We start from the raw sequence: 26,063 nt of genomic DNA on the forward strand, positions 1-26,063 counted from the left end.
ATGAATTATGAAGGGTTCATGAGGGAGGGGGGAGGGGGAAAATGAGCAAATGATATTAAGGGCTAAAGTAGAGGGCAAATGTTTTGAGATTGATGAGGGCAACAAATGTACATATGTGCTTGACTCAATGGATGTATGTATGGACTGTGATAAGAATTGCACGAGCCCTCAATAAAATAATTTTAAAAAACTTTATGTATTAAATATGCAGTTTGATGAATTTTCCAACGTTGAGGACTGCACTTTTTACACTCTGTTGCAGTTGCTTGTGATTCTAATTGATCTAGAATCCCGGCCTGACATAGAAATGTTTATTTAGTATTTGTTGACTGACTGAATGAGGTAAAGTCCAAGGGATCACGGAGCAGCACAAGGCGGCAGGCGCGGAGAGAACCAGAGTGGGGCGTTTACTAAAACTGAATGCAAGCCAAGCGCACAGGTTTGACAGCAATGAGGAAGATTGTTATCCAGCAGCTCACTCCAAGGCTCTGCTTTTCCGTTTACTGACTGCTCCTCTAACCCTCTTTGTGCCCCGCCTTTTCCACGCCCACGATCCCATTCTTAACTGTGGCCCCGCCCTTTCTTCACCAGTCTATTTGCCTAGTTCCTCCTCTAGCCCCGCCCTCCAGGTTCTATCCTGTCTTTCAAAAACCTGGACCTCCTTAGGTCCTGCTCCTGCCCTCTCTAGCGATCTTCCTTCCTGAGGCTCCGCCTCCACCTCGCGGGCCTCCGCCTCCCCAAAGGTTTTTGCCTATGACAGCCCTTCTGAGGGGCGTGGTTTACAGTGTGAGGGGGCGGAACTTGGAGAGAGGTGGTACCTCTTTCACGAGGAATTCCGTCTGTAGCCCCGCCCCTGTGCTCTGCCGTTGCCAGGAAACAAGCGTCGACGCTTTGCCTGTGGATGGATACAGCCAATGAGCAGGCACGCCATTGCTTACTCGTGCGTCGTTGGGCGGTTACGTGTGGTGCGCGGGGGCGCGGGCTGCGTGTGGCGCGGGGCGGGGCGCGGCTGGTACGCCTAAGGAGCGATGGCGGCGGCCTGAACTCACCTAGCACCGCCGCGGCTTACGGGCCTGGCCAGGTTCCGGTTCTACGAGTGAACCGTAGGTGTACGCCGGGGCCCCGCGAGAGGCATGTGAGGGCATGAGGGACCAGGGAGTGACAGCCCCTGGCTTGGTGGCTGTATTGGTTGGGAGGGAAGCGGGTGATGGACTGGCAGGTGATGAGGGGACAGGTATCTGAAGCACGAGAAAAGGTGAAAGCCTAGGAGTGAGCGGGCAGGTAAGGGACTAAGTTGTATGAAGATCTCGGGATGCTTTTTTAAGGGGCCAAGTTGAAAGGACTTGTGTACACGGCTTAGTAAAAGGTTGGCGCTCTTGAGGGCAGGGGCGAGGGACAATCCTGTTACCGAACGAGGGGGGGAAGGCCTGTGCAGAGAGGAGGGGGAGGAGAAGGAAGAGGTAAGTGAAAGCTGAAGGCGGAAGCTTGGGGGAGGGGGTGGTGGTGGTGAAATTGGTAGTGGGTTGCATGCAGGGGTGGGAGGAGGGAATGAGGATTGATATTTCGACGAGGCTGAAAGATTGGTTCTGAGGCCTCTTTTGATAGACTGGCTTGCCCAGTGACAGCAAGAATTTTAGGCTTAGTAGGACAGCTTGGGTGGAGATGTTTTGCAATGAGCCCCATGCTCCCTGGGCCTCTGCTTGTTCTGGAGGCCAAAAAATGGAGGTGTCACGGGCAGCAGTAATGAAAAGCATTTAGGGAGCCGTTTGAACAGAGAGAATGATTGGAATATTAGTTCTTAAGTTCCTCCGTTAAGGTGGTCTTTCTCATGTGGGGGTGGTGTGTGTGTGTGTGTGTGTGTGTGTGTGTGTGTGTGTCTCCACCTGCTCCAGGCAGCCTTTACTCCCCTGCTACTCCTTACTTGTGCTGAGCTGTGGGGCTTTGGTGATTTCTATTGCATAAAGGTAATTCTACTTTCATTGAGGTCACATGATTTGCCACATATAGCACCATATTTAGGCTCCCATGTAGGGTGGCCTTGTTTTTATTTTCCTGTAGTTAAAACATTGTAAAGTGATTACTGAGCATTTTCATCACCCCTCAAAGTTGGTATCCCTCTAATTCATTCTTCCATCCATGCCCTGTTACCAGGTTCACTTTTTTCGTGTTTTATAGCCACCTACTCTCACTCTCAACCTCACCCTACCCTCATACACATGAAAAAAATGGAAACTTTCTGGAAAACTAGGTTGCTGTTCAGTGATAATGGCCACTTCCACATTACTGATTTTTCATATGTATTGGCAGTCAGCCATCAAGTCTGTAGAGGCTTTGACTTTCTTCAGCCTCAGGAAGAGTTAGGGACTTTCCTATCAAGACCTCTCCCTGAGAATTGAAGACAGTGGCCAATCTGTTCCAGCATCAATGTTAGAGCTAGCCGTTCTGTGGTGCGTTTTCACTGCTTTTCTCAGGAGACCAAACAGGTCTTCATGCTGGTAGAATCTTGACAACCTGCCAGCAATCCTGTAGGATCCACATGTATAAAAATAATTTAGAGCAGTGGTTCCTGTACACTGGGCCAAGGCCAGTGCTACTGGATGGTAAAGTTTTCAGCTATAAGGAGAAAAATGAAGACAACATAGTGTTTCATACAACTCACTCCCTGCCATCAGGTTGATACTTACTCATAGTGAGCCTATAGGACAGGATAGAATTGCCCTGTGAGTTTCCGAGACTGACTGGAGTTGAAAGCTGTGTCTTTCTCCCTCAGAGCTGCAGCTGGTTGCGCACTGCTGACCTTTGGATCGCAGCCCAACTTGTAACCACTATACTACCAGGGCTCGTTTTTTAGAGTTTCATAAAGACAAATTTATCCTCAGATTATCAGTCATCCTGTTTTGGTGTTAAAGTGTTCCCTCCCCTGATAAACTAATGGTGACAGTAGATTGTGGATTTAAGTAAAAAATTGTGTTATTTGCCAACATAAAAAATGACAGTCCTCTTCTTTCATTATTACTTAAAAAATGTATTTCTGTTAGCTCATGAAACATAGAAATCGGGTCACAATTTAGAGGATGGTGGTATGGCTTTTGTATTAGGTTGTGGGGCACATGAGTAATACAACAATTCTATATAGCTTCTGATTCCAAATGGCCTTCAACCCTTACTTAAACCATTGTGACAATTCTGATGCCCCGTGAGAAAGACAAAGCAGGAATTCTTATTTATAGGGGAGGAATCAAATTAAGAAGCCTGAGGTCACATAGTGATAACTGGCAAAGCTAGACTCAAAATTTGAGAGTGAGAGCAACTTAGGGAAAGGTTGCAACAATGAATAAAGGTAATGTGAAGCAAAAGGCATGTGATCTGTAGGAAGGAGTCTGATGATATAAAAACAACAAACTATCAGAAAGCATTGTCTTTTCAAGTTTTATGGTGAACTGAATGGAAGTTTACAGAGCAAATCAGTTTTCCATCAGTAATTCATACACAAATTATTTCAGCTCATTTATTGCAATCCCCACAATGTGGGGGCATTTGTTCTACTTCTCTGTTTTCCATTCCCGTTCCTTCTCCTTTCCTAACTCTTCTGAACTTTGACTTTATGTAAATACTGCCCTTTGATAATATAGTGAGGGTGCTAAGATGAATCAAGTCATATGCCATAGAGTTCTTAGGGACTGTCTAAGTTTTTGGTTATATTGGAGAAAGCACTGGGTTTGTTTAGCTTTTTTTGTTTGTTCAACTGGAGTGGTTGAAATAGTGCATTGAGTATAATGGATTTTGTTCGGTGGCATAGGGGAGGGCTTCAAAAAGTTGGTGGAAAGATCCGATTATCTTTTAAGTCAATTTTCCCATGAACTTTTTGGGTGGTGGGTCTGTTAGTTGCTATTGAATTAATTCTGACTCACAGTGACTCCTTGTGGGCAGAGTGGAATTCCGATATAGGATTTTCCCAGCTGTGACTTTTCAGAAGCAAATTTATCTTCAATCTTCAGAGGTGCCGCTGGGTGAATTCAAACTGCCAACCTTACTCTTAATAGTCTAGCACCTGTTAGTACCAACCAAGGACTCCAAGGGGACAGGACTAGGAAGGTGAAAACAGATGATGATGCGGAGAGTGCTAGGGACATGATGCGTTTGCAGTGCTATGGGAGATCATTGTGGGTCACCATTTATTCATGTGCCTGGTACTCTGCTAAGTGCTTGGAAAGCACTTTCCTTCCTTCCTTCATATATTAATTCAGCAACACTAAACAAAATGTTTGTGAATTGGGTGTAAGTTTGTAGAGCAGATGATCAGTGTTACATCCAACAATCAATATACCTTTCTTGCGCCCCAATCTTATTCTCTGCAGTTCCCTCAATGTACTATCACTTACTCCTACTTCCTGTTTCCCTTCCACCTTTCCTAACCCTCTGAACTTACTCCTTGCGTAAATACTCTCCTTTGGATCTTAGATTATTTGCCTGAAAATTGAGCCACGGGCGAATTTAATTCTGGATCTGAAGTGGGTCTAAGGGCCATGACTTTGGGGGTTTCACTAGCCTCTGATCAGTATGTTTGGTGTCTTATGATTTTGAGTTTCTCCATGTTTCTCCTACTCTATTCAGGATCCCCTAATGTGATCTTTTCCAGAGCAGGTGGTACCATTTGAGCTCATTGTTTTGGAGACTGATATTTTCAGATCTATTAGTCCATTCGACTGATTGCTTCCTGTGTCTTTATTTTCATCAGTTGTCTCTCCTCTGGATGGGGAGAGACCAGTAATTGCACCTTAGATGGCTGCTCATGAGTTTTTAAGACCTCAATCTCAGCAAATACTTCTTGAGTTCAGGTACAGTCCGACACTTTTCCTTCTGTGGGATAAGATAATTATGACATTGGTCTGTGAGGTTTTAAGAAATTCTCAATATGGTAGCAAAAGTAACATATGAGAAGATAATTTCAATTTAGAAAAACAATGTGAAATGTAAATATATATTGTGATAAGGTGATTACTTCTTTGTGTTTGACCTGTCTCTTCCTGTGGGTGCACATGCATGTTTTCTCTCTCTCTCCTTCCCTCCCTCCCTTCTTTTCTCTCTCTCTCTCCTTCCCTCCCTCCCTTCTTCTCTCTCTCTCTCTCCCTCCCTTCTTCCCCCCCTTTCACTCTATCTCCATCTGCACAGATTTATAACAGAACTCTTTGCCATGAAAGCCTACTTCCACCTCAATTTAGAGAAAGACCTCAGTGCATTTCCGTTCCTTTCCTTCCTTCGTCCCCTGCACTCAGTCACTGAGCCCTCACACGTCGTTGTCTCTGTTCTCTCCGTCCTCACTGCCACAATCTCACTGTGAGAGCTTTTGTTAGCTCTTAATCATCTCTTATTGTTTCCCCTTCATCAGTATCCTGCTTTCAATCATGCTCTTTTCTAGTTCATCCCTAGAATGATCTTTCTAAAAATACAAGTCTGGTCATGGAATCTCCTCTGCTTCAACACATTTGGCTCTTTGTATCTTGTGGGATAAGATCCAGATTCCTTAATATGGCATCATTTGGCCCCGGCTCACTTCTCCATTCTCCTCTCCTGCTTGCTCCTCCCTACTGTGTTCTAGCTGGAATAAATTGTTCACGGTTCCCTAACAAACATGTTACTTTCTTGAGCCTTGAGATCCTTGCAATACTGCTGCTTCTCCTAGGAATGCCTTTTCTTCTTTGCCTGGTGACCTTTCCTTACTTTCAAAGACCACTTCAGTTTCACCTCCTCTTTGACATCTTCTTTGCCACCCTCACACAACAGGGGTAGAAATAATCACGTGACGTGGGCATTCTTTGTTATAAAGGCGAGTCACTGTGTAAGAGGCTCACTCGGTGAGTTATAAGGGCTCTGCGGGTGTCAGGGACGAAGATCCCTACCAGCAGCAGAGGTGATATTAGGGGGAGAGGAGGGGGAGAGGAGGGTGAGAGTTTGGACTATACACTGAGGGATGAGTTTTTTTTTTAATGTTTGTTTTTCCTTCTTCCTCCATTCTTAGTTCTATGAGGTTTTAGGACATTCTACCATCATTATTTAGAGTGACAGCTCATTCACCATGCTGAGGTCCCTAATCAGTCATTTTGCCTAGGAAGAGCCATTGTAGGGAGAGAGAAGCCTTAGGACTCAAATGGTCTGTTCTTAGGAGGTAATTTTGGTCTCTCCTCTGATGTAGATGTTGCAGGTATATCCCTTCCCCCAGCTACTTTTTTTTGCCTCTCCCAGGGCAAAGGTTCCTAAGTGAGGTTGAACCACTCGCTGCTCTGTGTCCGCTGTCCTGGGATTGATTGACACCCTTGCTGAAGGTGACTATGAGACTGTATTTTGGACTCTAAGGCCATTGTCTGGGCTTAGCTTATTTGTAAGTCTGCAAGATTAGTTACTTTTCCCCTTGTTTTTTCCTGTGGTTCAGCCTGACGGTAAGTCTAAAAATGTTTGCCTTTTTCTGGACTTTTGATATGAGAGCAAAGAGCATAGTAGGAAATTGGGTTTCCAGTTTCTTCTTTTGTCTTAGGCTGGACTTTGCAGGGTTTGGTGTGTGCGTACGTGGGTGTGTGTGGGTGGGGGGTGTGTGTGTGTAAATAGCAGCAGTGAACTATGACCTTTTTGTTTTTGCAGTGTGAGCAGAACTCAATGTTCACTTTTGAGTTCTGAGCTGATTCCAGTGTGGCTCTTCCTTTGAGTTTTTAAAAGAGAAGGAAAAAGCAGCCTGCTCCTGTAAGGATTTAGTATCACAAACCCTCGATTTGGGTCACTCTAAGTCAGAATCCAGTCGATGGCAGTGGGTAGATAAGAGAAAAACGGATGGCACAAACAAGTAGGAGGAGCAGAATTGGAAAAGTTAAATCTGAGATTCGCCTTAGCACATTTCATGTGATACTGAAATTATATCTACTGGTAATATCTCTGCCAACAGTATCATTTATTCTTTGAAATACTAGCTCCAACATAGTACCTAACATTCAAAATGCTTGTAGAACTGAACGCTGAATTAATAACAGCTCACGTCTGCTGAGCACTTATTGTGCAGCAACCTCTGTTCTAAACGTCTGCCATCTCCCTCCCTGCTATCCAGTCAATCCTGACTCAGAGCAGCCCTGTAAAACAGCGTAGAACCGGCCCGCTTGAGTTTCTGAGGCTGTAACTCTTCACAAGAGCACAGTCTCATCCTGCTCCCTTGGAGCGGCTCAAGGTTTTAAACTGCCGGCCTTGTGGTGACTGGTGGTTTATTGTTTGCAGTCCAGTGCTTATCCCACGGTGCCACCAGGGCCGGGCTTATTAAAACAGCTTTGACAAAACCTCTCTCTTCTATCTCATATTACAATAGGATGTATTTTTAAAGACATCTGATTTTGTCATTTCCTTGTTGAAAACCCTTTGTCCTCAGGATGTCAAAAGCTAAAGAAAAAAAGGTGAAACTCAAAACTCATGATATTACTGATGTTTATAATCTTCACCCCTGTTTGACTTCCAGCTCTTATCACGCCTCACTTCGTAAATAATCTATGATTAAGCCAAACCAAACTTGCAGCTGTTCTTTAAATTTGTCATGTTCCTTTACAATGCCATATTTTTGTACATACTGTTTTTAATAGGAAGGAAGCTTTTCCCTTTGCTCTCTTAATAAAGGTACTATATTTATATATGAAGTATATTAATAGTGAGATGTGTGAGCAGTATCTCGTAATAAAGGTATAAGCTAGTCACCCTCTTGTGGGACCTTCTCATATTGCCCTGTGCAGAACTAGTTACCTTCTTTTCCTGCCTCCATAACACTTTGGCACATCTCTCTCTAACCTTCATTAGAGTTTAGGGTTATGCACCCCCCACCCCCCTTTTTTCCCCAGCTCAGAATTTTCAGTGCTTCACTCTCACAGTGTCTAGTGGACATTAGGAGGAATGTACATTGAGTTCACTGATGAGTGCGACTTGCCTGCTCCTTGAAGCGCGACCCTCCCCTTGAAGGCTTTCTCTAATCTTGCTGGAGGTTTCTTTAAGCAGAGTTGCAACCCTCCTTTAGCAGTGAGTGGCAATAGTGAACTAGAAAGAATATATATCTACGTGAAAGAAAATGGTGACTAATATAATCCAAAGGCCAATGTGGGGCTAGTGCCAGGTTTCTGGATTCCTTTAGCTTTAGTTGAATATCAAGAGGAAGAACAACTGAACCACACCTTTCCTCTGAAATTTTTAATGGAAGAAAGAGACATTGCTGGTAAGTGGTATGTGTGAAAGGGAAGGAACTATGGGCTATAGCCAGGATGAAAACGACTTAGGTATTTTTCCCCTTGCTAAAAGTCATCTCGACTATTATTCTCTTGTGATAATGTCTTCTCATGTCTTGGGAGTGGAATTGGGTAAGTCTGACAGAAGGGAGAGATGTGTATGTATATGGGAGTGTGTCTGTGGGTTCCTGCTAAAATGACAAGAGAGCTTAGTTCTTCTGGGCGACTGGGTTTCTACCTTTTTAATCATTTTTATCAAAGAACAAAAAAATCATTTCACTGTGAATGAGGGGGAGTGCGGAGTGGGGACCCAAAGCCCATCTGTAGGCAACTGGACATCCCCTTACAGAAGGGTCATGGGGAGGAGACGAGACAGTCAGGGTGCAGTGTAGCAACGATGAAACATACAACTTTCCTCTGGTTCCCAAATGCTTCCTCCCCCCACTATCATTATCCCATTTCTACCTTACAAATCTGACTAGACCAGAGGATGTACACTGGTACAGATAGGAACTGGAAATACAGGACCAGTGGTAAGAGTGGTGATTCCGGGAGGGTGAAGGGAGGGGGAGAGTAGAAAGGGGGAACTGATTGCAAGGATCTACATATAACCTCCTCCCTGGGGGACAGACAACAGAAAAGTGGGTGAAGGGAGATGTCGGACAGTGTAAGATATGACAAAATTATTAATTTCTAAATTATTAAGGGTTCATGAGGGAGGGGGAGCGGGGAGGGAGAGGGAAGAATGAGGAGCTGATGCCAGAGGCTTATGTGGAGAGCGGGTGTTTTGAGAATGATGAGGGTAACGAATGTACAAATGTGCTTTACACAATTGATGAATGTATGGATTGTGATAAGAGTTGTATGAGCCCCCAATAAGATGATTTAAAAAAAAAGAATGTTGCCATTTTAAGGGTCCCTGATGGCATAGTGGAATAAGTATTAGACTGCTAACTTCAACAGCAATGGCTTTGTCCATATTCCACAGGCAATCGGACGAGGGTCCTTAGGGAGGGAGCAGTGATAGGCAGAAAAAATAATTTCTTCCTCAAAAGTTCCAGAGGGCTTGAGTCAGGTCATAGGTGGGTTTCTTATTGTCTGTTTGTTTATTGGTTTGTTCATTTATCCATTTACTTATTTCATACATACAACAAATATTTATTGAGCCCCTGGGCTCTGCGCTGTGGGTTAAGTATTGGGTTGCTGACTGCAGAATTAGCAGTTCAAGCCATCCTTGCTTCACAGGAGAAAGATAAGGCCATCTGCTCCCGTAAGAGACGTTCTTTGGTCAATAGGGTACCTGTTCGAACCAACTGAAGAGTGAACTTAGGCACTGCTTTAGGCACTGGAGTTAACAAACAGAGACATCCTGACCTTAAAAAGCTTGCTTATATCCCAGTATGAAAGTGAGACACATTATTTCAGTTTTCAGTGAACACTACAAAGAAAGTAGACCTAGGAGATGGAAATTAGCAGTGGAAAGATGTTCTACTTAGATAGACTTGTTAAAGTTAAGCCTCTCGGAGGAGATGACATTTGAAAAGAGCTGAATGATGTGAGCAATGTGAAGAGCAGGAGAGGAGTATTCAAGGCAGAGGGAGGGAACAGAGTATTGAAAAAGAGCAGTATGACTCAAGTATGAGTGACAGGACATAGTTCAAGATTAGATTATGTGGGATCTTAGAGGCCAAGGCAAGCCATATGGATTATTACCAGTACATTAGGAAATCATTGGAGGATATTCAGTAGGGGAAAGGTTGCTTTTTTTTTTTTTTAACACATACACACACACATATATATGCTTTAAAAATATATATATATATATCATTGGTTACTATATAGGAACTATACTCAGCGTGGCAAAAATGGATTGGAAGCTATTGCAATTGTGAGATAGGTTTTGAGGGTGGAGATGGTAGCGTTTGTTGCTAACTGGGGTATTTATTAGGGGTAAGGAAAAGAAGATACGAGAATGGTGCCCAGGTTTTTGGCCTGAGCAGTTGGTTGAATGTTAGTATAATTTTTTGAGCTAGAGAAAACTGGGGAGATTTGTTGGAGAAACAATGAGTTCCCTTTAAGACATGGCATGCTAAGTTTGAGGTGCTCGTTGGCTATACAAATGGTATATAGTAGTGGTTTCTGTCTCTTCCTGCTGGGGAGTGGAGAAAGGCTGACTTCTGTTTATCCTTTCCATGTTCTTCTTTGAATTAGATTGCTATCCTGGACTGGGCACTGACCTCTGGTGTCTACTCCAGCGGGTGTATGCTTTGGCTCCATGGCCAGCTACTGGCTCTTACAGACCGGATGAAGCAGACCGGAGGCACAAGCGGAGAAAGCCTCCAGCTGGCACAATCCCAGAGTGTGGCCCTCTGGCTGCTGGCTCTGTCCAGCCTGCCTCATGGAGAGGATGAATTGGCTGAGCAGACTGGCCTCCCGGGGCCCTGGGCACCGTGTACCTCAGGGGACCAGTCAGCAGACCCCTGTCATGGCTGATCCTGAGACCTGCCTCATGGTCTTCAAGAATCATTGGTCCCAGGTAGGAGATTGTATGCCAGAAGGCCAGGTCCACTGGCTGCCTCCTGCATTCCCTACTGCCTTGCCAGCTCCTTCAGTCATCTTACTATCCTAGATTCCTCCCCTCTTCTGTCCTGCTTCCCCAACACCACCCCTCCCCCTAAAAAAAAAAATCCTAACTCACTGCCACCGAGTGGATTCCAACTCCTAGCAACCCTTTCTCTGCAGGTGGTGCGAATCCTGGAGCGGCGGAGTCCTGGGGCAGCAGCTCCTGGGGGTGCAGATGATCTCAGTGCTGTTCGAAATCACACTTACCAGATGATGACCCTGTTGGTAGAGGATCGTGCAGTCCCCTCAGCCCCCACAGCCCCCGGGCCCCTGCTGGAGTTTGCTCTGCGTGAGGATCTGCTGACCCGAGTATTGGCATGGCAGCTGCAATGGGATGAGTTTGGAGATGGGGTCGAGGAACGGCGGGCTGAACAACTGAAACTGTTTGAGATGCTAGTGAGCGAAGCTCGCCAGCCCCTGTTGCGGCACGGTCCAGTTCGAGAGGCTCTGCTGGTCCTGTTGGATGCCTGCGGTCACCCTGTGCCCAGTAGCCCAGCACTGGATGAAAGCTTGGTGCTACTTCTCAGCCAGCTATGTGTGTGTGTGGCCCGGGAGCCGTCATTGCTTGAGTTCTTCCTGCAGTCACCTCCTGAACCTGGAGCTGCCCCCCGCCTTCTTCTCTTTTCTCGCCTTGTCCCCTTCGTCCATCGAGAGGGCACTCTGGGCCAACAGGCTCGTGATGCCCTACTCCTGCTCATGGCTCTCTCAGCTGGGAGCCCCACTGTGGGCAGCTACATCGCGGACCACTCTTACTTCTGCCCGGTCAGCATCCCTGGGATAGGAGTGTGTGGGTAGGGTATGGTGTGTAAGATACCCAGGACATGTGGAGGGGTTGTGTACCAGCACCCTCTCTTCTAGGAATTAGCCTCCTGGGTCTGAGGGAGTTGAGGTCGGTTTGAGACATGGGCTTAAGTGGGTGGAGCCAGGTGCTAAGGTTCTTTGTGGACCAGAGTTCCCACGTGATGTCCTGCCATATTAGGTAACTAAATATGCGGGGGTTCCAAAGAGTTTGTGGGAAAAATCCATGATTTTTTAATTCCAGTTTTTTCCCCTGGGAACTTTTTGGAGCACCATGTATCTTTTGTTCCTACTCCTATCCAAACTCTGAATTAAGAATTTCCTTGTCCCCGTTCTTTATATTGTCTGAATGTTTGGTAATCTGCCTTTGGTGCTGACCCCTAGGTGCTGGCTACAGGACTGAGTGCCCTGTACTCCTCACTGCCCCGCAAGATCGAGGTTCCAGGGGACGACTGGCACTGTCTGCGACGAGAGGACTGGTTGGGAGTGCCGGCTCTTGCACTCTTCATGAGCTCCCTAGAATTCTGCAATGCAGTCATTCAGGTACAACGGGTTCCCTGGAGGTCTGGCTGTGGGTCATCCTGGAGAGATGGGATAAAGAGGGGACATTCTCTGGAGTTTTGCTATCTGCCATATTGGCCATAGGGCGCCTCCCTGTATTGTACTATTTCATTCCCTTCCACACAGTGGTCCCCTGCACAGTCTTCCTTCCTCTGTCTCGCACCCCTACAGGTGGCTCACCCCCTGGTGCAGAAGCAGCTGGTTGATTATATCCATAATGGGTTCCTGGTGCCTGTCATGGGCCCTGCACTGCACAAGGTGAGAGTCATGGGTGGCAAGGCAGATTAGGGGTCAGGCTGAGGGGTGGTAACATCAATGTGGGACCAATGTGGGAAGCAGTGGGCTGAGTCTTCCTCATTTTCCCCTCTCGGTTCCTGGTTCCTCCTTAGACAAAATCAGGGACAATGCCCCTCTGCTCAGTGTATGTGGAGGAAAGTCCTACATTTCCGACTTTCCCCTTCCTTCCTCCAGACCTCTGTGGAGGAGATGATCGCCAGTACCGCCTACCTGGAACTTTTCCTACGGAGCATCTCAGAGCCTGCCTTGCTCCGTACCTTCCTGCGATTCCTGCTATTACACCGGCATGACACCCACACCATCCTTGACACCCTTGTTGCCCGTATTGGCAGCAACTCCCGGGTATGGCCCCTACCTCTGTCCTGGCTTACCTGGGTGAGCCACCTCTCTCTGATCTTTGTTCTGGGAGGGTATTCTCGTCCTTTACCTTTGGCTTTTACCTCCAATTACTTCAAAATTAGTGGCAATAAACTTAGCCACTTAGGTACAGGTTTTAATTCACTTTTGTAATGTATGGATCTGGAACACCGAGGTACCCTTTTTTGGGTAACTGACTGTTCATCATCATGAAAGGCTTTTCCATTGTGTGCTGCTTGTGATACACTACTGGTCTAGGTTCTCTTCAGCTATTTATGGCTCTGTGGCCTGCTATAGGTGACTCAAGATTACTTTTGTAAGTTTAGTGTCTGCTCTGGTGGATGATCCAGTGACGCTTGGCATCTTACCCTGTCTTTCCTTTGGAATTTACTGCGTTTGAGGTGCCACCTACCTACTTAACCTACATTCCTTCTTTGCAAATAGTTTTATGGTTTTGTTACAATGGTTCCTACGATTTGCCTGTGATGGGGTGTAATGATGAGCACGGTAGATGTGGTTGCTGATAGTATTGAGCTTGCTTTATCATGAGGAAGATCGGCAAACACATTAAGGAAATTATTGAAAAATATATTAAGCACAGGGTACTTAGGAAATAATAGGAAAGGTGATCAAGAAAGACCTCCGATGAAGTGACATTCAGCTGAGAGCTAAAGGTCATGAAGGAGTTAGCTATTGAACAAGCCATTGTTCATGTTGTTGAACAACACTCAGAGGGTGTCAAATGGGGATGAAGTGACTGTATTTGAAGAAAGGAAAGACCGGTCGGTGTGGCTGGAGTTGCAGTGAGCATGGGAGGGTGAGTGGGGGTGGGATGAGAATAGAAGGTAGGGAAGATCTAGATCATGCATGCCTTATAGACCTAATAAGTTTATATTTTAACAGTAAGCATGTATATCAAATAAGAGTATATTGTTTGCAGGTAATAAGATCTGGAGGCTTTCTAGGGGAATAAAGCAGGAGTTTTATGCATAGACTTGCTTCTGGTGTCTCTTTTGGCTTAGGGACTATGACTGTTTTCCATTTCAAATCGTTGAAGTACTTGGACCTTTGTGTTTAAAATAGCAGAGGCTCTTGGATTATTAAGAGTTCTAGAAAATTTCTAGGTAATTGAGGCACAAGGGAGCGGAGTCCCAGGTTGGTAAGTTTGCCGGATAGCTGATTTATAGAAATGAGGTTTTCTGAGTGAACTTGCGTTTGTGTGCGTTATTACAGACTGACTGATTAAACTAATCTGTCTAAACCAGGTGTACACTTTAGAATCATCCCCGGAGCTTTGATAATAAATATGACAATAACATTTACTGCAACAGTAATAGTTTCAAAGACTTCATGAGATTTCTTGAATTATAAACCCTGAGAGTAGGCCCAGGCCATGTGTATTTAAAATGTTCTGAAAAGTAATTATAATACTTGCCTTGGGTTGACAGTTACTTATCTAGGCCAATAGGTTTGTGTTGCTAGTATAAGCTATGTCATACAAAGGTATAAGAAAAGTTTTATTTATTTATTTGTAAGAGAGAACTTTATATCAAGGAGTAATTATGCATCGATAAAACATCCCAGCCCAGTCCAGATCAAGTCCATAAGTTCGATATTAGCCCATAAGTCCAATATTAGCCCGTGAATTCCTTTTCAGACTCCCACAGCACATGCAATGTTGCCAAATGCAGGATGATCGCAAGCCAGTGGGTGGAAAGTCCTGTGGATCCAATGGCAGTGTTCGCATCTCCAGGGCTTTGGCTTCCATCAGCGTGGTTCCATGTGGCTTGTCAGCAGGAAGGTGTAGGAGGGACAGAGAGAGAGAGAGGTAGAGGTTTGCCTCTTCCAGTGGCCAAAAGTTTTATTTTTTCAGTGTGTTGAAGTTAGATCATGGATTTATTTCAAACCTCATAGAAAATGTGCTCATGCTTAGAGATAGTTGCTTTCCTTAAGGTTTGTGTGTGTGTGTGTGTGTGTGTGTGTGTGTGTGTGTTTCCTCTGTTGAGCTCTGTCTTCCTTTTATTTTGCTCTTATCCTAACTTTTCTGTGATTCTTCTTCCAGTTGTCTTTAGTCCTTAGCACTTAATTCTATATGATTCCTATATGTCCCCTGGTCTCAGGAGGCTTTTAACTTCTTGGGATATTTCTTCCTGGTTCCTAGTTCTTGGAGGAGCCAGATCTCTTCTGATTTCAGGATGCCCATGTTAAATATGCAGTGCTTTGTTGTCTACTGTCTAGTTCAAGCTTAATTCTATTGGCCTGACTTTGTGGGAGAAAGACAGGGCTTTGTGCTCTTGTAAAGAGTTAGTCTTGGAAACTCACAGTGGCAATTCTCCTCTACCTGGCGGGTTGTTATGAGTCAGAATCGACTTGATAGCAGTGACGATTTATTGCTCCCCAAAAAGACCACACACTTGATGGCAAGCAGCAACATAGGTCTCACGTTTTAGTCTAACGTGGAGCTATCCGGCTAACGGCCAGGTGTTGACAGGGTAGCATTCCTTGCTGGAGGTTCTGGCCGACGATCCATCTCCTTGCTCATTTGGGTGTAGGACTGAGGTCGCTGTTTCCTCTCTGGCTGTGTGCTGGCCGAGAGCCAGTCCTAACTTGTAGAGGCCAGCCACACTTGACCTGTTGCCCCTCTTCAGTAATAAAAACCATTCCCGTGGGTCAGGTCCTTCTCATGCTTCAGACCTCTCTTCCAAAAAGGCTCTCTGATTTTTAGGGATTTATGTGAAATGATTGCACCCACTACAATAAACCAGGGTCATTCTGCTGTCTCAAATTTTGCAACCTTAATCACAGCTGTAAAGCCCCTTTGATGTGTATCATAGTCTGGTTCCTGAGATTGGGATGTGGCCATCTTTGAGGGTCTTATTATGTCTCCCACCCTGTCTTTCTGTGAGTTGTGAGTATTTTCATGGCTAGTTACAAAGTGGTCACTTTGGATAAGCCTTGTGAACATCCATTCTGGTCAAAATATGAACTGCGGTGTCATATCTTTTTCACTATGTTCTTTTAATTCTCTCAGTCATTTTGCAAATGTTGAGCACCTAGAACAGTGGTTCTCAACCTGTGTGTCGCAACCCCTATGGGGGTTGCCTGATTCATAGCAGTAGCAAAATTACAGTTATGAAGTAGCAACGAAAATAATTTTATGGTTGTGGGGGTGGCCACAACATGAGGAACTGTATTAAAGGGTCGCGGCATTAGGAAGGTTGAGAACCACTGACCTAGAATATGCCAGATAGGGCTCCGGATTCAGGTCAAATACATTCCCTTTTCACTTATCAATATAGTTAGGTTCTAGAGCCTCTAGGTTGTTAGGTGCAAATCAGTGTCCTGTGCAACGTCAACCAAATGCTCTGCAGGCTCCCGGAGAGAGTGTGGAGGCGATCACGTGGGGCTGCTCCCTGCTCTGCAGATGCTGCTCCGTCATACAGCTCCTTTGTACTTTGAGTGAGTTTGTTGGTGTGTGCCATTTCAAACCATAGCTGGGTCAGAATTTACAGCCAGGATGGGACCCACCCTACCCTGACCCATGCCTTACCCTGACCCATGCAGAGTTGTTTCTCTCCTTGGGAATGTTCCGGAAACTCACACCTACCCAGTTTCCTGCTTACTCGCCCCAGCACCCCCTATTGTCCAAATGGTGGCTCCTAAGATCTCATTTGACGTGACCACCGCAGTGCATCTTGTCCTTACGAGATGACCCTTCTGCTGTCATCTCGTAAACTTGGTGGCTTGAAGCCACAGCTCTACCACCAGCCTGTGAGCCCAACAGGGGACTTGGGGAGGTCTTAGGACCATGTATATAGGTTAATGGTCTGAGTTGCCAAGGTCTGCCCCCTGCCCCTGTAACTTTATTTGCATCCAAAACTGGGGAGAAGGTTATAATGGGGGAGTATCAAAGACTTGGGACTCAGGAGGGAGGCACTTTTTTCACTGGCTTTCAGGGGTTTTCAGTAAGTTTCTCACAGCTGTTATAAGTGGGCGCAATTCTGAGTAATGCGGTGACTGGGAAGAAGAATAGTTGTAGTCTTCATGCAGCCTAAGATATCTGTAGTACTTTTCCAAAGGAAGGCCAGAGGAAGCACTATGGGGATTCAGAGCAGGTAGGGAGAGCTTAATGTGTGTCTGTTCTCCTTGTGTAGTCAGAGATTTACAACCTTCCTTTTCTGTAACAAAAGATTTCCCCGGCTCTGGCCCCACCTGCTTCGTTATCCTGCCTGCTGCCCTTTCTGCTGTTTTTTCCCTGCCTTCTGAGAGATACTGGTGCTGGGGACATTGCTCTAACTCCTTGCTCACAACGCTGCCTACTTCGCAGGGCTTCTTTGAGTTTCCCTACGGTCCCTGCTGATGGGCCTTCATTTCGTTACCATGCTGCTGGTGTCTCCTGCTGGTCTCCTTTGTAGTGTCGCTCTTTATGAGTATTCATTCCATATACGGCCGACTGGAGCCTCTACTAGCTGGTAGATATTGCCACAAGAGCTGCTAACATGTGTATAGTCCATTGATACATAGTTCATTCCTATGTGTGAACAGTGAAATCTTGACCACAAAGATCATGTGGTCATTTGTTTAACTAATAGTAAAATGATTATTATGCGTCCTGTCCTGTTCACATTTATTCCTTTAGACCTGGTTGGGCGGGGACTGGGGCTGGGGACTTCCCATTTGGTAAACAAGCTTAGAGTGTAGAGAGCTCTTATGGTGACTCCCTCCCTCCTCCCCCCCCACCCCCAGCTCTGCATGGTCTCTCTGAGTCTCTTCAGGACCCTACTGAACCTCAGCTGTGAGGATGTCCTGCTGCAGCTGGTTCTCAGGTACCTGTGGGGGCAGCACTGGGGCTGGCTGACTCTGAACCCTCAGGGCCCTCAGGGCGTGTGCATTGCGGGGGGGCTGTGGGCTATATTGGGGCTGCTCATGTATTTCCTCTTAGAGGCTGGCTTAGCTATAGCGTGCCTTTGAGTTGGATCAGGGCCTGTCTTCCTGATCCACCCTGTGTCCTCTTTCTGCTCGCTTTTCCAGGTATCTTGTCCCGTGTAATCACGTGATGTTGAGCCAGAAGCCAGCTGTGCGTGATGTGGACCTATATGGACGAGCAGCTGACAAGTTTCTCTCCCTAATCCCACGCTGTTGCCGCCACTGTGCCCCTAGCCCACCTCGTCCAGAGCATGCCTCGTGGGCAAGAGGTGGGCCTTGCAGAGAGGCAGGGAGAAGGGAGGACACCATGGGTATGGGCTGGGTTCTGGAGAAGCCTAGCAAGAAGGTAGGGATAGGTGGAGGTGGGAGGTGGCTGTGAGAGGCATATTCTGCCTTTGGGGAAGTTGATGAGAGGGATCTTTTGGAGAGAATCCTTAACCCGCCAAAGAAATTTAGGGTTAGTCTTTTGAGCAGAGCTACTCCTGTTCTTCATCCAGTCCTGTACTCTTCCTGTTTCTATCATTTCTTTAGTGTCAGTGATTGAGAGAGGAGGTGAAGAAAAGGTTAATCTGGAATGTAGAGTGTCAACTGGCTGAATAAGTCCTTGTGTCTGCTCTTTCTCCTTTGTTATTCTTCCTAAATGTTCTATCCTTCCTGCACTTTTGTTTCTTTGATTCCTCTTAGGGTTTTTTTTTCCCTTTGCAGGTCCTGGAAGTCCAAGTGTTGATTCCTCTTCTGTGGTGACAGTGCCCCGGCCCTCTACACCATCTCGTTTAGCTCTCTTCTTGCGGCAGCAGAGCCTAGGTGGCTCTGAACCCCCAGGTCCAGCCCCTCACTCCCCAGGGCTTGCTGCCTCCCCAGCCTCCAGCCCTGGCCGACGGCCCAGCCCTGCAGAGGAGCCTGGTGAGCTGGAAGACAATTACCTGGAGTACCTGCGTGAGGCACGTCGTGGTGTAGACTGCTGTGTTCGAGCCTGCCGCACCTGGTCTGCCCCCTATGATGGCGAGAGGCCCCCTCCTGAACCCAGTCCTGTTGGCTCCCGGACTAAGAAACGCAGCCTACTGCCCGAGGAGGACAGGGACAATATGGGAGAAGGGGAGGAGGAAGAGCTGGGGAGTGGGGGGCTAGGTGGGGGTGCAGGGGAGGGTCCTGGCCACTGTCTCCCTCCCCAGCTCAATGGGATACCAGGACCATGGCCAGAGGGGCCCAAGAAGGTTCGTCGGGTGCCAGAGCAGGGAGCTGGGGAACTGCTAGAGGGCTCCTCTGAGGGCATGGCAGCACTGGAAGGCTTTGGGCAGGAGCTCCGGGAACTGGAGGTGGCGTTGAGCAATGGAGGGGCTGGCTCAGAGCCGCTCCTAGAGCCTCCGCTACCTCTTGAGGAGGAGGAGGCCTATGAGAGCTTCAGCTGTCCCCCTGAGCCCCCTGGCCCCTTCCTCAGCAGCCCTTTGCGGACTCTCAACCAGCTGCCAAGCCAGCCTTTTACTGGTAAGCTATTTAACCTCGGCCTTCATCTTTGTGTAATCTCTGCATGTTCTCAGCACGTGTGTGCTGATTCCCAAGACTTCTTGGCTCATGTCATTTCCATGTCTTTGCCTAGCCCCGCATCATCCATTCTGCTCGGATCCCTTCCAGATATGTATCATGTTATCTGCGAATGCCTGTATGTCTGTCTTGCTTGTGCTCAATTGAATAATGTCTGAGCCTTGTATGTCCATTATGTGCATGTTCCTCATCTTCATTCTGGCCATTTCCTGGATTTTGTGATCGGGATACTCTGTTTGGTGTCTCTGGGTGAATCCCAGCATCATGAGCTATTTGGCAGATACATGTGCTCTTTTTTTGAGAAGCACCTGTATCCCTATTTCATGTTGGAGGTCATTTGGTTCCCCTAGTATATCTACTTGTGTGCTCACTCTCTGTCAGCTCTCCTCTAATCCCCTCTTCTGGTCTTCTTCCTCCTGCTCTTCTTGCTTTGTTAAAGAGAGTTCCCATGTCCCCTTGTCCTGCTCACATCTGTGGACCGTGCTAGTTTGCCATGACTATCCACTGAGACAGTCATGTTAAGGATTTACAGTTAGTAGAAAGGATTGGAATCGTTCAGATGAAGTGGAGCGGTGTGCTCCTAGCAGAGTTCCTTTGGTTGCTCTAGGATGTGGATGGCACTAGATCTGACCTGTGTGACTAAGCTACCTCCTTTTTTGCTTTTGCTTGCGAGCCAGCCCACCTAGCCCAGCTTTTGTCTTCACTCTCTACCCTGTACCAGAAATAAAACCAAACTCAAAATACACAAGTCAAAACAAAGCAAAAAAACACCTCTGGAAAGGTATACTCAGGTCCCAAGCTTTGGTTTAGACACATTGTGAGTTAGTAACCCTGTTATGACATTGATGCTTGTAAATCACTAGGCATAGTTCTAATGACAGACACACTGTGAAAATTCAGCAAGTGATGGTTTCTTGTTACGGTAATTAACTCTTGCTGCATGGCAGATTGACGTTGACTAAGGACCTCTGTGTGGCGTAGTGGTTATGTATTGGGGTGCGATTTTCAAGGTCAGCAGTTCAAAACCACCAGCAGCTCCACGGGAGAATGAGGAGGATTTCTACTCCTGGACACAGTTAAATAGTCTTGGAAACTCACGGGGGCAGTTCTACCGTGCCCTACAGGGTTGCTAAGATTTGGCATCAACTTGATGGCCGTGAGTTTGGTTTTATGGAAAGCAACCATGCTTCTTGGAATTGTTTGCAGTGTAGTTATCGTATCTTGATTAGTATATGTCCTGTTTGGGTCTGGAATATGCTAACTGTTCAGCTTGCACAGTATCGGGGCTTCTGCTTTGGAATTGTACAAACTCTCTCTAATTGCAGATGAAAGAAAACACACTCCATTTTTTTTAACCCTCTACCTGTTCTTTCCTACTTTGTACCTTTGGAAGGCGTGCATGCTTTATCATGGTTTTATCATCAGGAAGCATTAGCTGATGTATGTATGCTTTTTCCTCTTGATAAGCCTATTTAATATCCCTGTCAGTACAGTATTTAAATCAGGCGCCCTTAAACTACTGCCCGCGGGCCACATGCGGCCCGCCGAGGACAGTTATCTGGCCTGCCGGGTGTTTTTGCCCCATTTGTTTTCTTACTTCAAAATAAGATATGTGCAGTGTGCATAGGAATTTGTTCATAGTTTTTTTTTTTTTTGTAACTAGTCTGGCCCACCAACGGGTCTGAGGGACAGTGAACTGGCCCCCTGCTTAAAAAGTTTGAAGACCCCTGGAAATGGTTAGCGGCTAATTGAAAGTGTGGAAGTGTGAATCCACTAGCTACTTCATGTGAGAGAGATGTGGTGATCTGTTTCTGTAAAGATTACAGCCTTGGAAACCCTATGGGGCAGTTCTGTTTTATCATGTGGGCAATATGAATTGGAATCAACCAGATGGCAACAGATTGTAAGCTAATTTGAACTTTAAAAATTCTTGCAAGAAAGTTCCAGGAAAAGGAAGGCCTAGAAGGACAGAGTTATGGTGTCTATCTTAGGAACGTTAAACTAGAGTTGTTTTTCAGCTAAGTGTGTACAACTGGAGTGAGAGATGTTCTGATTTCTTCTTTGACCTTCTTTGTTTTGTCTTATTCTTAAGGCAGTCATTAGAAACAGTCCATTTCCCCTCACCAGTTCCTGAGCAGGACTACTGATGGTCCCAGCGCTTAGTGCTGATGAAAAGAGTCTTTGAATGAATTCCTTCTGCTATCTTCTTCTCCATCACTCACTCTGTCCTGAATCCACTTTCTCTGGTCCTGACTATACTATTGATTTTCTACAGATTCTTTTCCACCTTCTTGGTTCCCAATTCCTGGCAAACAGAGCTAATTTCAAAATCTTTGGCACCTCAGATATTTCTTGCCTAACTTTAAGTTTACCCTTACCTCATTGTCAGTTTCTTTGCCTCCTTCTTCCTTCTGACCCAGCTCCAGTGTTGTCTGTTGTCTTGTATGTAAACTGATTTTTCATTTTGGTTCTAATCATTTTTCCCTGCCTACTCTGGCTTGAATCTTTTTTGTGTTAAAGCTGAGAAATATTATGTAGTCTGTAGTGGACACTTTAAAAATTCTTTAAATCTTGGGCTAACTCCTTTATATCAGTAACTATCCCATCGATCCTCTCAGTAACCTATGCGGTGGGTATGTTTTCTTGTTTTACTTAGTTGGAAACCGAAGCTTAGAGAATTGAAGCTTACCAAATAATACAACTAGTGAAGGGTGTAGCTAACATTTACAACCAGGTCTGACTCAAGGGCTGGCTCCTCAGCGAGTATGAATGTAAAACTGGTATCTGGACTCATCTAGATTCACATGGTGTCTGCCATCTTACTCAGATTAGGTGCTCATGGGATATTTAGACATACCCCGAGGCTTGTGTAAATGCCATTCATCTAGCGGGGTCTCTTGTTTGGGGAGGAATGCCGGCAGGTTGCTTGTGTTCAGGCCTTGTGTCCTTGTGCCCATCTCCCAGGCCCCTTCATGGCTGTGCTCTTTGCCAAACTCGAGAACATGCTGCAGAACTCCGTCTATGTCAACTTCCTGCTGACGGGGCTGGTGGCCCAGCTGGCCTGTCACCCCCAGCCCTTGCTCCGCTCTTTCCTGCTCAACACCAACATGGTCTTCCAGCCCAGTGTCAAGTCCCTGCTGCAGGTGTGCGATGCATGCATGCATGGGTGCGTCCAGGCTCCATGGTGGGCCAGGCCCACAGCTGGAGTGACCCTGGGAGGGCGGGGAAGAGTGAGCCTAGAAGGGACTATGTCTGTCAGGCCACTCAGAAATGTCATGAAGTTGTACTTCATAGGTGCTGGGCTCTGTGAAGAATAAGATTGAGAGCTTTGCGGCCTCCCAGGAGGACTTCCCAGCACTGCTTTCCAAAGCCAAGAAGTACCTCATTGCCCGCGGCAAGTTGGACTGGATCGAGGGCCCTGCAGCAGGATCTGCCCCCCGCCGCTCCGATCCCCTAGGTGAGGCCTGCCCCGCTACCTCTGTCCTTACCCTGTAGACAGCTACCTAGCCTAAATTAATCAAGCCCTTAGTAAAGGGGAAAATTGTGCCAGGAACTGGGGAGTTTTAGAAAATTGAGTCTTGATTTCTATTCTCAGGCTCCTAGAATGAAACACAGCTCTGTCCAGTCAGAGCTACATTAACAGTGCCACCAAAAATTGCTCTGAGATGGGAATAGGCAAAAGGGACAGAGTAGACTGGTTGAGATGGTGTTACACCTTGGTAAAGGACACGGTATTTGGCCTGAGCCTTTAGAGATGGGTAGGACTTTTGTTCAGCATGGACCATTAAGCAGTTGGAGTCATTTTGGAAAGTGTTGGAACAGCTGGTGGTAATTCTAGAAAGAGTTGAAGCTGAGCTGGATAGAAGTTGTGCTCTTTCAAATCTCCAGAAAACCATTGGAGATTTTAAGTTTTTTAGATGAAAGGCATGGTGACGCATGTGGTAGGTGAATTGAAGCTAGAACATGGAGGCAGGGAGAGCCAGTCAAGAGGCGTTTATAATAATGCAGATAATGACCTGTAACACTTGAGTTAGAGTTTTGGAAATGGGAAGAAAGAACTGGCAGAATTTGGTGAGTGGATATCTGGTATAAGGAAGAAGGAAGACTACAAAGAGGTTTCAAAAAACTCGGGAAAAATTCCATTATCTTTTAATTCCGTTTTTCGTGGACTTTTTGAAGCCCCTGGTATGGCCATGAAGTTTTAAATCTAGATCTTTCATTTACCGGGTATCTGAGCCCTTGTTTTACACACACACACACACACACACACACACACACACACACACGACACTTGGTACAGGGTATAATAACTAGGAGAGATGATAATCAAGGGAGAAAGGTCCAAATCAACCCAGTGCTCTTGAATTCTGTAGGACAGAGTAGAACTGCTTTGTGTGGTTCCTGAGGCTGTAAGTCTTTATGGAAGTGGACATCCATATCTTTCTCCCACAGAGCATCTGGTGAGTTACACTGCTGACCTTTCAGTTAGCTCAACACTGACCCCACTGGGTCACCAGGCTGCATCCAGTGTCCCAGTGATGGTGGACGTAATGGGACCCAGGGCACGCAAAGATTCAGACAGGAAAGGGACTTGGTGCGTTGGTTTGTTTCTTTTCTCCTGTGAGGCAGAGGGTAAAGGGAAAATGGCATGAATTAATCCAGTTGTGAAGTGTGAGAAAGGTTAGAGGATTCATGCTATCCTTTATTTGCTAATCAAAATATGAAGCAAAATAGTATGCTGAAAACAAGCAAACAAAGGTGAGATGGGGCTTAAGGAGATCAGTGTGTGGGTTGAGAAGAGTACCATACACTTGGGAGGCTCCAGTGAAGATTTATGAACGCGCTCTCCTGGCCCACTGCTGTGACTGCTCTTGCTTCCACAGTCTTGGGACCGTGTTTACTCTGGACCCAGGGATACAAAGGTTAATAAGTCACACGAAGCTCATAAATTACTACAAGAGGTAGAAGACATGCAAACAAATTATTAAAGTCTGGTAAGGGCAATAATATAGGGAATTATTGCAGAGGAGGTTTTCCAGAGTGGTGGAGATAGGAAAATTAGTCCCAGAGGAATTTTTAAAGTGAGAAGAACAAAATGTAGGCAGAGGGAGCCACAGAAGCATGAAAAGTACCCGGAGAGTCTCGGAGAGCCGACGGAAGTTCTCTCTGGAGAGGGTGGGTGGAGCCTGTTTGTGAAGGGCTGTGAATGTCAGGTCTTATAGATGTGCGTAGAATCTAGGCCACAGACAGTGGTCATAGATCCAGAGCCTGGAATCTAGGCATTAGCATGGAAGGGAATGGTAACATTTTAAATGGCTCATTTCAGTCCAAGATGGCATGAAGTTTTCTGGCCACTTCTAGTGTGGTTGGCGTGGAGGCTGTAGGAGGGGCCTACAGGAGAGCGGACTTGGAGGGAGTGGACTGGAAAAAGTGAAAGCAGCCGCTGAGCGATATGATCGCGTGTTTGGCCTCTGAGTGATGAAGGGGCAGAGGATGATGGAGGGCTAGGCATTCCATAGAGGTAGCGGAAGGCAGAAGTGGGTCACTAGCTCCGGAGGGTAATGGGAAGCTTGAAGGAAGGGCTCGTTCAGACTAAGGAGAAATTCGTGGTGGTGATAGAATACTGATGGGAATGGGAGGGGTTGGAGGAGACTCCCTCAGAGTGAAGGGGACATGGGGAAGGAATTGGTTGGGATGAAGTATTTTCTACTGGGAATACTTGGGGTAGCTTGGGTTAACTGGGTGGGGAGACTAGATAGCGGGAAGAAGCTGGATAGGCAGCATTTTGATGGTCGAGTGAGAAAGAGCCTTCAAATTCATCTTGAGGGATGAGACAGGAAATGGTGTCTGAGATTAGTTTCTGGCCCACATGGTCCCTTTTTCTGTTCTCTCAGAACCCTAGTCAGGAAGTCTGTGAACCTAGGAGGTGGGGGAATCTCTTTTCCCAGAACTTGGGGAGATTCACTGACCCCGCACCTCTGTGATGCCCTTTTATTCCCAGTGAAAAGCCGAAGGCCATCCTTGGGGGAGCTGCTTCTGCGGCACACACACAGTCCAACCAGGGCCCGCCAGGCCGCACAGTTGATCCTTCAGCCTGGGCGAGATGGAGCAGGACTTGGCCTAGGTGGGGGCTCTCCTGGGACTTCCACTCCAGTTCTACTCCCTCGGGGCGGGGCCCCTGAGCGCCAAGGCGAGGCTCTACGTGTCAAGAATGCCGTCTACTGCGCGGTCATTTTCCCCGAGTTTCTCAAGGAGTTGGCTGCCATTTCCCAGGCCCATGCAGTCACCTCGCCTTTCTTGTTGGGGACTTCAGAGGAGGGGTCTGGCCCTCCCGCCTCAGGCGCTGGGCCACTCCATCCTTAACGCTCTTCCACGGACAATCAGGGCCGTGGGTGGCCTAGGTTGGGGCCAAGGTGCAGGCTCCTTTTTATGTTTGGAGGCAGTGGCAAGAAGACTTTTTAATTTATTTCAGAAGAATCGTTTTATGGAGAACTTACTGCGATATGTATAAAAGGGAAATCTAGTTTGTGTTCATTCTTCTTTCCCACCCTTTTCCATGGGACCTGGGACCCAAGAGGGCCGTGCAGGGTTGGGGAGGTGCTCAGGGTCATTTGCTCTCTGTTGAGGACACCGATGCCAGGTTTCAGGGGTCCTCCTAACTCCTAAGTGCCAGTCCCAGAGAGGGCAGGGGAGCTTGAAACCTAGAGAGAAAAGTAG

At 46.6% G+C, this 26,063-nt stretch overlaps 1 protein-coding gene across 2 annotated transcripts; it reads left to right on the plus strand.

The window, feature by feature from the left end:
• Positions 1-1,033: 1,033 nt before the first annotated feature.
• FHIP1B (FHF complex subunit HOOK interacting protein 1B) lies at positions 1,034-25,870 on the plus strand. 2 transcript variants are annotated; one of them, XM_004717055.3, is made up of 12 exons: positions 1,034-1,103; positions 10,455-10,779; positions 10,986-11,627; positions 12,048-12,206; positions 12,396-12,482; positions 12,696-12,863; positions 17,625-17,704; positions 17,910-18,073; positions 18,510-19,289; positions 22,311-22,489; positions 22,641-22,803; positions 25,348-25,870. In XM_004717055.3, exons 2-12 carry the CDS (start codon positions 10,642-10,644, stop codon positions 25,707-25,709), a joined length of 2,922 nt encoding a protein of 973 aa, XP_004717112.1. In that variant the 5' UTR covers positions 1,034-1,103; positions 10,455-10,641; the 3' UTR covers positions 25,710-25,870. The 2 variants fall into 2 exon arrangements, with proteins under 2 accessions (XP_004717112.1, XP_045146478.1); XM_045290543.1 differs by having other exon boundaries at positions 18,510-18,707.
• The last annotated feature ends 193 nt before the right edge of the window (positions 25,871-26,063 follow it).

The sequence above is a fragment of the Echinops telfairi genome, unplaced genomic scaffold (genome assembly GCF_000313985.2).
Source record: "Echinops telfairi isolate 266 unplaced genomic scaffold, ASM31398v2 ScPeMD7_41;HRSCAF=154, whole genome shotgun sequence".
In the NCBI taxonomy this organism is placed as follows: Eukaryota; Metazoa; Chordata; class Mammalia; order Afrosoricida; family Tenrecidae; genus Echinops; species Echinops telfairi.

What these genes read in the sequence shown, in the direction of transcription:
- FHIP1B (XM_004717055.3), top strand. Translation starts at nt 10,642, where the DNA reads ATGGAGAGGATGAATTGGCTGAGCAGACTGGCCTCCCGGGGCCCTGGG. An exon ending in GTATTGGCAGCAACTCCCGG is followed by an intron (nt 12,864 to 17,624) that starts GTATGGCCCCTA and finishes CCCCACCCCCAG; the next exon opens with CTCTGCATGGTCTCTCTGAG. An exon ending in GCATGCCTCGTGGGCAAGAG is followed by an intron (nt 18,074 to 18,509) that starts GTGGGCCTTGCA and finishes TTCCCTTTGCAG; the next exon opens with GTCCTGGAAGTCCAAGTGTT.